The sequence below is a fragment of the Macrobrachium rosenbergii genome, chromosome 24, assembly GCF_040412425.1.
Source record: "Macrobrachium rosenbergii isolate ZJJX-2024 chromosome 24, ASM4041242v1, whole genome shotgun sequence".
Classification (NCBI taxonomy): Eukaryota; Metazoa; Arthropoda; class Malacostraca; order Decapoda; family Palaemonidae; genus Macrobrachium; species Macrobrachium rosenbergii.
The window spans coordinates 30,408,875-30,418,735 of NC_089764.1; the positions used below are offsets into that span (position 1 = coordinate 30,408,875).

The window sequence follows — 9,861 nt, forward strand, 5'->3', positions numbered from 1 at the left end:
TTAATTATATTTATAAAAAATTATGGGATTGCATTACGTGATTTGTTGTTGTTCACCTTGCAGGTTGAAAACTCATGATTTTTTCTTAACAGCGGGTATGAAAGAATTTTCTTTGCATTCTGTAATTCTTACTTTATTCAGCACCTGAAAAGTTTGCAGAGATAATGTGGAAGATTATGAACACTGATTTTGAGATAATACCACATCGTACAATGCGTCACTGTATGCAAGAAAATCCTTAAATCCTGCAATTACATCTGGCAAAAGCTTTGACTGTGGCAGAGCAGACATAAGATTCTTGTTCGTCTGGTCGGGCAGTTGGGTTTAGGTAAGTATCATAGAACATTACTGCTTTCGTTCCATTGGTTCATCTTTCAAAAAAAATCATACCATTGTTGTTAGCCTTTTCTTTCCTCATGATTTATTTATCTTTTGGTTTCTTCTTCTTTTTCCGCTGGGCTTTCTTGAGCATCTTCCTCATCTTATAATGCTGCCAAGCTCTCTGGATCGTCCTTGCTGCGTATTCTCTACGAAACTCGGCCTGTAAACAGATAACAGCTGTATTGGACTACACTTCAATCTAACCAAAATACTAGACCACAGCCAGTAACGATGTTTAACATGACACATGAAATTTAATATCTTATTCCTAAACAGCATTTGTCATTGTATTTCTTAAGGAAATGATGTCCTCCATTTCATACATCAGTAATAATTTATTTGGAATAATAATTAAGAAATGGGTACCTGCATAGCAGCCATCCGCGCCTCCTCAATTCGTCTCTTCTCGTCCTCAATTTCCTGGAACCTTCTCTCCAGTGCTATAAATTCTACCTGGAAGATAGAGGTGGGTGTGAAACTATTGTATCCAAACAAAATATAACCTAGTTTTTTAAAGGCTGTGAATAAGTAGTAAACCAATCATAAACGAGACAGGTTAATAGCCTGTCTGGTATCCACAAGTTTAAGGCATACGATATACTGAAAGTGACTATCTTCGTAACCGAGAATGTTTTTATTTCTTCTTTAATCAGCCACACTGACATTCATTGGATAAAGCAAAAGAATGACATCCAAGAAAAGGCATAATGTGACGACCAAGAAAAGGTATAATAATGACGGCCAAGAAAAAGTGTAATATGAGTGTATGAAAGTTTTACTGACCAGTAGTATCTAATATGTAAACAAAAAATACAGAACAAACGAACCTTCTTATTTTTAAGAAGAGCAGTCAAACGCTGATCTTCCTCTCGTAGTGCATCCAAAGTATTCTGGAGAGCACTCATTGTGGCGTCGTAATGACAAATCTTTCTCATTATCTCGCTCTCGATGTCCTGTCTGGACCATAAATAAAATTAGTCTTTGTGATAAGTATTATACTGATTTGTAATAAAGATAATTTCACATTGGAAATGGTATTTGCATAATTCACTCATTCCAACGGCAGTTCTCAGCATGGACTAAGCCTTAGAATTTTTTAAATAGTATGGAAAAAGTCCTTTGATTCAGGAAGTTAAGGAACTATATCAAATCTCCGTTCATTGGCCATCACCTTTGATTTACGTATTGCTTGTGTGTTCATCTCACCTACATTTCCGTAGCTCGAGTTCCTCTTGCTCGTCTCTCAGTTCGTGAGATCTCATCGTCTGCTCAGTCTCTGACAGTGAAGCTTTTAAGGAGTCGAGGTTATTTTCACTTGATGCTCTCACTTCTTTGAATTCCGAATCTCCTGCGGCTCTGGCAAATAACGATAAACGAAGAAAGCTTTTGTAGAATTACTTTTAAATTTCATTGTTAGCTATCTAAACGTTTCTGTCCATACTTAGCACAGATTGGCCATCATTAATTGTTGCTGTTGCATTCAACTATGGCATCTTGCTGGGGCTACCATGGTAATTGCAAAAGCTATGCTGAGAGGAAATCTTTTTGATTAGTCAAAGGAGAGGTTAGTACACTGATAATCTGCATTCTCGGAATGTAAAAAAATTGATTACCAGATCTGAACATTCTTCAAATCTAGACATTTCAGTCTGAGAAGTCAAACACTTGGTTTGCGGTCTAGTATGAAACAAACCTAAATTGCTCTGTATTCTGGGAAATCGAGCCCAGGTCTTCATGCCAGTTAGGTGACTGTCTTGAGCAGTAGACTAAGAGGGCCACAAATATATTCACACACACGCACACACACATAATAAATATATATATATGTATATTCTCAAGAGTGCACGATCAACACAATAATAATCATATAATGTTCAATTAACGAGTTATATTTTCCCATAGCTCCATAAAATTGTCTATTAATCAATTTCTCAATAACATCCAAAACTCAAAATATACAGGACGACAACAGCACTTATTACCGAGAGGCAAGAACGGACTGACTCCCAACCTGACGTAGGAGAAGCAGTTCCGAGGTGAGAGAAGCGATGATGTCGTCTCTCGCCCCGAGGCATTCTTCTCGCTGGTTCAAAGCCTCCGTCAGCTGACGCTCGGTCCGTCCCAGGCTTTCGCCAGAGTTCTGGTGGAATGATGACAAGCAGGTGTGTTGTTCATTAGTGATGGTTTTAGTTCACTATAATGAAAGATTTTCTTGTTTTGTTTTCGTCGGAGAGTGAACTTCGGACCTAGCGAATGTAAGTTAAGAGTTGTGTTTGTATATCAGCAGATGTCAAGCAATACTGGGATGAAAAAGTAGCCATATATGGGCCAGAATTGTTCTTAACAAAGGTATATTGGTCTCAGGACAATACTATTGGATAACTCTTGAAAATTAATTTTTTTTTGTGTAGGAAGTGAAATGGTTTTCCACTACGTTTATAGAAGTTGGGGACGTAGCGTACTAAATCACAGAGATGAATGGAATATGAATAGTATGTTAATCGTGTGCTTGTGTAAATGAAATAAAGCTAATGTATAACAATTAAGAATGCACAAGACGACACTGCAAATACAACGTTGCATTTTTGGGGGGAGAAAATAAATTTAAATATATGCACAGGCACACACGCAAACACAAACTCTCTAACACAATAATAAACAAGTGTAGGCACAAATAATAAACAAAGATATGACTAACCGTAGCTCTTGCTGTATACTTGGCTATCTGGGAGGCGTAAACATATTCGAGCTTTGCACTGAAGTAAAGCTGATTGCGAACTGTAGGCCGCAGTTCTTTTAAGACTTCCAGGAGGCGGCATTCTGGAAAAGTCAAAAAAGTAAAAAATAAACAAACTCAGTAGAAATTAATAATAATAATAATAATAATAATAATAATAATAATAATAATAATAATAATAATAATAATAAAAGTAAAAAAGTAAAAAATAATTAGTAGAAATTGATAATAATAATAATAATAATAATAATAATAATAATAATAATAATAATAATAATACAGAACATCTGCAAAGACGTTCATTTAACAGACAAATACAGCGATTAATAAAGGGCTATATTTTCCAGACTACACAGATTTATAATCAATATCCCAGTCTTAATTTTGACGATCTTTCTATAACACGTCCTATTTTCTCCAGTAATCTCCATTAATAATCACAATTTCTCTGAAAATCAACGAATTATCAAAGATGATCTCGAGAAATATCCATCAAGATCTTGCTGCCTTAAGGGGACACTTAGGGACACTTACTTGATTGATCCTCCGCCACTGAAAAGGCCCTGCTTGGGAAACACCTGGGCAACCCCGTGAGCACTTGCCACGCTTCCTTCTCCAAGTAGGCTACTGCTTGCACAACCGCCGACCTTTTTCTGAAAGTAAGAAATGTGGACTTGCTCCGGCTTAGTTTGTTGCTCTAGGTTGGCAAAGAAGGTAGTAACCTGCTGCATCTGTTTATTTTTTTTTATTTTGTTTTTTGTGTAAAGCATTTAATTATGTATTAACAGACTTATAAATACAACTTATATGTCTGTTAATATATAAAATAAACTAAAATGATCACGTCTATCTAATTAAATGTATATAATTAAAACAATTTTATAATCAATATAGGAGGAGTTTAATCAAGAACTTGTAAATGAATATTTTGTCTAAGTTAATACATTATATATTTAGTTAAAAGGATATGTATATATCCGCATTAAATAAATTCTATAGTCAGTAAATATAGATATACCTCAGTTAATAAAGGATTTTATTCCTTTTTAGTCAGGACTGCCCTTCCTAATCTGTAGGAACGAAGTAAGGACAGTCCTCTAGTAAAAAGGAATAAAATATAACTAAATCTAATTTTTAGAGTTGATTTGGATGTTTTAAGATAGGACGGTTGACAGAGAAAATGATAAGGTCCCTGGCTACATCACAAGGACACTGGAAAGATACAAAATGTTCTGAAACATGTGGTACGTTGGCTGGTATTCAATAAGGGGTAATTGATGAATTCCGTCAAGTAAGTTCAGGAATCTACTGGTAATACCAAGGATTACTTGTCTTTTGCCCGATATAGCAGGTAGAAGGCTATAATTGTTAAAAAGGATCAATAAAACCGCACAATAGCTACTGAGAGGCCCACTTCAGTCTGAAACTGAAATTTCTGCCAGCAAACCATACTCTGTTCTGCAGTTTTGTATTAGAAAAAATCAAACTGCTGTAGCACCATTGCCCAAACTCTTTGTAGAAAATAGAAAAGTAAGTCAAACTGCCAACTGCGTCACTAGATTCTTTGGAACTTTCCTAGATAGCGACCCCCAAGGGTTTTGATGACCTTTGTAAAAAAGCATGACCAAAAACATAAGACTGTAAATATCATAAAAAAATGACCCCCGAGAAATATTAGTCTTACATAACGACCCCCGAACTTTGTTGGGGGTCACTATCTAGGAAAGATCCCCCTTTTTTTTTGGAGTTGCATAAGATTGAAATAGAGGCATCAGACTTCTTGAAATATTGCCTACTTGCTGACGATGAAGCCGATATTGGCTGCCTCATCTTCCCCGTCTTTGGTCTGCGAAGAATTCTTAGTTCCTTTCATGATGCTCACTCACGTCATCACAGCAGATAACATCTGGAAATAAATAATGTTTCTAATGATTAAATGATAGAGAAAGGCAGATTCATTTTTATGGTAAATTTTCAATCAAGCTGTCAATAGAAAAATCGACTTGTTAATATACCTGATTATATTAAGGTACCCAGAGAAGTAAATCAGTTTTCGGTGCCGAATATGTCTCCGTTGTCCTGTGAATAGCATATTTCTTCTGCCGTAAATTAAATAGAAGACAAAAAGTGGCGGAATCACCAGGTTGTCGTATTCACCTATAATGGCTATCGTCTCCTAACTCCCTACTGATCGGACTTACATCAAAACCTCTTTAGGATGAAACTCGTCAGTAGACGGACTATTTCAAACTTTGTAGTTTTTCCTTATGTCGGTCTGTACGGACCAACAGCAAGCAACAGATTATGTGTAATATTGAAATCACGTTCAATCACCAGAGATGACGAATTTGGGAACAAACTTCGTATAAGGAATGAATGTACAACAGAAGGTAATAACAGAAGGACTTTATGCTTATTACACACGAGAATCCGCTCGTTTTCAAGTCAATGCTTCACATTTCTCAAGCGCGCAGCAGAATATATTTCACTTACATCAGCGCTTCACAAAACCTCTGACTTCAAGTATTCTTAGATGGCATTTATTTAACGTTATTTTGTTTATTCTGGAATAATTCACGCTAACATTGTTCCAACTTACCTCCCGAAGAAGATCCTAGAGCCATTGTCTTCAGAAGCCTCCCACAAATAATCTCTCATATCCGGAAAGAGCAAATTTTCCACAGCACTCGACCTAAGCAAACCACCAGTTCCAATTCCACTCTGAGTGTGAGGAAGACTGGATGGAAAGCCGGCTGCGTTGATTGACTCACCAAGTGGTTTCCATGGTTACGGCGTCCAGGCGTTGCCATAGAAACGCCAAAGCGTTGACGCGTGGCCATAGATGCGAAATAGGTATCATGTAGTCTTCCACTACAATCATGAAACGCATCAGAAGACACTTTCGATTTTACCGTTCCGTCAAAAACGTAGGAAATCAGAATTGACATTTATATTACAAAGGTATTTCGGTTGGAAATGGGTCAACAAGTGAAGTAATATTAGAATATAGTTATAATATAATTATATTCAGACAGGCGTCGGTATCCAGTTTTTGACAATTATTGACATTTCTGTGATCTCGCGACCTTGAAAATATGGTTGTCAAAATCGTTAGGTTCAGGGGACTATAATTTCTATTTAAATAAAATTTCACGAAAACATAACTGATTTGAAAAAAATCCCCAAGACAATAATAAACGCGGTGTTTTTGGCAAATAAAACCAAATTCATTGTACTTTGTTATGTTTTATTTTTATTCTTTTTATTTTGCACATTTCTTACACAAAAATTAAGGTTATTTTCTGAAGACAAATAATCAGAAGTAATTGACTTTAATGAACTATGTAATTTGCTCGAAACATTTTCAGCCATTACTGAAAATTCTGAACAATATGAAACTTCATAACCTTTATTTTTGCTCAGTATTTGTCTATCATATAGTACAGCAACGCTCTAAAATGTAGACATGTTTTCTAGCATTTATCAGAGGGGGAAAGCCAGACGTAAATATTGCAGTGTAAATGACTATTTACAAATCTGAAAAACCAACTTTTTTTGTTCATCATATCTTTCTGTCAAATGATAATGTTCACTAGCATAGACAAAAAGCAACTTTGCTGGGAGATAATGTAGGTCATGCAGTTTATAGTGATGTGTATACTTATACTTACAGAGCATATTTACATGCGCGCATACGTACATACATCGACACATTTTTGCATGAGAATATATGTGTTTTTCCAAGCCTCTGTGTAAGCAAATGGCACAATACACCTTAAGTAACATTATTACATTATGCTGGAGAACCTTTCTTCCATTATAGTATCTTATAGCATCCCTTTTAGAACAACTCTAGATTAACAAATATTCTGAGAAATACTGCAGACAAAAAAGTCCACAGTAGATTTTTTACTTTTTATTTATATATTTATTTATTATTTATTTTTTTGTCTTTCAGAAGCCATGCCTGTGATTAGAAAAAGATAACTGGTCCTCTATCAAATACCTTGTTATCGACAGAATGCGTTCTAAGACGATCATCCCTTCTGGAAACCGACATCAGATAATCACTCACCACAAAGCATCTTGCATAAAGAATCATCGACGCTCCTTTTATCAGGATTGACAACTGCCAACTTTGACCTGAGAATCACTAGTGAATGTGTCGACAGAATCTGCAAATCCACTTCTTCCTCAACAGATGGCTCTGAAAGTCATTTGTACATACTCTTCCTACCTAAATTTCTATTGGTATTTGTCAAAGAACTCCTAATATTTAACGGCCATCACTGAAACCCATCCTTGTGGGATGTCTTTGAAAGTCATCCTACGTCAAGCCAGTAGGCCAAACAGAAGACATGCCAGAGGTATAATGACACGTTATAAATGGTGACAATAAATTCTCGATAACCAGTTTGTCATTTGTTCTAATTTTAGGTTTATCTGTTAATGAACTCACTCGTGTAGTCAAGAGAAGGACCGCACATTTATGAAAAGTAATTCAAAACCCGTCAAACTAGTTCTATTTTAGACCATGTTACGACAGTGAGTGGTTTCATTTGTTCTGTATAACCCTTTCTTCACTTTTCAGAAGTTATAATTAACAAGAAAACACACACAAATAAATGTTTTCATCTCCAGTAACTGTCATTTGGTCTGAGATTATTTTCAAGGAAGAAGCCTTGAATTTTTGTCCATTACAGTCTAATCACAACCTTGAAACCTGAAGCTCTTGATTTATTTACTTATGTCCTTTGCTTTTCTGATATTTTTTCAAGCTCTGTCTTGCTCTAGAGCTGTAGTTTTGGGAGAATGTTAGTTATTCTTGCCATATTTCTGGTGTAAGTGGTACACTTCGGCCTCTATTCCGTCAAGTAACTGCTGCGCCTGAAAATGAAGTGGATGTTGGTGAATGTACATACATGCATACATACGCTTGCATTCTAAAGGCAGGTTGTATGAAAAAACAACATTCTGATGAGAATGTACAAATGAAAACATGTTAATAAACTTGTAAATTAAAGTATTTGATGCAACAAGTGGCTTCTTTCCATGCAAAGGAATTGCTCTGTGGTATGGTTAGGTAGTCCTTGTTGAGAAAGCATATCTGGACTGCATGGATTCAATTCAAATGCCTTTTCAGTTCTCAGCCTGATAAATGTTATCATACAGTAAGTGTGGAATATTCAAGCTTAAGAATATTATGTTTACCTGCTAAAGAAAGTTGGCATGCCTCTAGATCTCAAGACACCAATGTTCAAATCCTTTCAGCCTTCTCTGTTTGGACCCTAGTTTTTCCATCAACTGCTCCACGACTCATACCATTTATTCTTTGGCTTCTTAACCACGAGCTTATTTAGTTATTCATTTCTTTACCGTGTACCAGGAATGCTCAAACCCGAAAGAATTATTCGTACTGTGACTCATTCTACCGTCCAATGATAATGGTCTTGACTTCACACGTTCCTCTAAGAGCCTTCTCTCCTGTCACTCATATGGGTTCCACAAGTCAATATCTCCAGCTAATCCAGTTTCCTATCCTTCTTCGCGCCATCTCGTGGAGAAGCTGAAGGGGATCTAATGTTGTTGTTCTTACATTTATAGGGCTTTTGGAATGATACGGATCAAGTCGTGCTGGTTAAGCTTCCTACTCGTGGCTTTAATCCTCTCTGGAAGCTGCTCTATAGGTTTTCCCTTAACAGATACCTTTATGATGGATCAGAGGCTTTTCTGTACGAGTAGATAAGTATTTCAGCCCTCCCAGAGAAGCTGTTGGCAAGCCAGTGGGTTTGGAATGTAATGTTATAGCGTGTTAGCCAGTGAGACTAGCGGATTTCATTCGGTTTTATCAAAATTAAACGCTTTAGAGTTCTAGACAGAGCTTCGGTGCAAAAATTTAGATTTTAAGAAATTTGGAGATCTCAACTTATATAAGATTTGTTTGAAAAAAAGAGGAAATATCTGGAAAGAGGAAATTGTCAAATGAAGCCGAGACTCAATTATACATGCTGGATGAATAAAGGATAAAAAGCGATTACTCAGTATTTTGTTAGGTGAAACAAAAGCACTGAATGAACGTTCATTACGCACAGCAAAGCGGCGATCTAAGTATTCAACCCAGTATAAATTTGCATGTTACATTCAAATTAAAACCACAAACTTTTGATGCGAAAAATACATTTCCATGTTTACTGAGTTTTTAGTCCTTTGAGATAGCACTAAATGGCCTTTCTCGTCAGACGCACATGAGGTTCTTATTGAGAACGCAGAAGCAACTACTTGCAGATAAAACTAACCGCTCAGAAACGTTATCTGGAGACCTTTGCAAATGTCATTATGGCGTTCATTAACGGTGGGATTTAATGAACGTTCATAAGTATCTTCAATCGTGATCTTTATACCTTCATGACTACCAGAACACTTATAGGATGAAAGTGTTTTAATTAGATTTGTACATGTGACTCCTGCGAGTACCACAGTCAAGAACATAGCTGACTGACCTACCTCTTCCACTGAGTCGACAATGCTGGCATCCACGTTCAGACCTATGTTGACGAAGCCCATGTAACTGGCAAACGAAAATCCCACACCGACAGGAGCTCTGTTGGGTACCCAGAAGAGCAGATCCTCAACTTTGTCTCCCCAGACCGTGATCTCTTGCTGAGGTCCTGTTGACACAGAAACGCAATTTAGAAGTCGCCTTTTGTGTGTGTGTGTGTGTGTGTGTGTGTGTGTGTGTGTGT

The 9,861-nt window shown here is 36.6% G+C and overlaps 2 protein-coding genes across 3 annotated transcripts in view; both read right to left on the reverse strand.

Annotated features, from left to right (window-relative positions):
* Nucleotides 1-117: 117 nt before the first annotated feature.
* On the reverse strand, nt 118-5,970 carry LOC136851959 (dynein regulatory complex protein 10-like). Its single transcript, XM_067126333.1, has 9 exons — nt 5,718-5,970; nt 4,915-5,024; nt 3,653-3,771; nt 3,080-3,201; nt 2,364-2,521; nt 1,588-1,737; nt 1,209-1,338; nt 748-834; nt 118-541 (listed from the first exon to the last, which is right to left on the reverse strand). Exons 2-9 carry the CDS (start codon nt 4,989-4,991, stop codon nt 422-424), a joined length of 963 nt encoding a protein of 320 aa, XP_066982434.1. The 5' UTR covers nt 4,992-5,024; nt 5,718-5,970; the 3' UTR covers nt 118-421.
* Nucleotides 5,971-6,348: 378 nt separating this feature from the next.
* LOC136851962 (uncharacterized) overlaps nt 6,349-9,861 on the reverse strand; it is a 19,499-nt gene continuing 15,986 nt past the window's right edge. For both annotated transcript variants that reach the window (XM_067126342.1, XM_067126341.1), the window contains exons 8-9: nt 9,623-9,786; nt 6,349-8,005 (exon numbers count right to left, since the gene is read on the reverse strand). In XM_067126342.1, the coding sequence (XP_066982443.1) occupies nt 7,934-8,005; nt 9,623-9,786 (236 nt within the window). In that variant the 3' untranslated portion in view covers nt 6,349-7,933. The remainder of the gene's footprint in view (nt 8,006-9,622; nt 9,787-9,861) is intronic.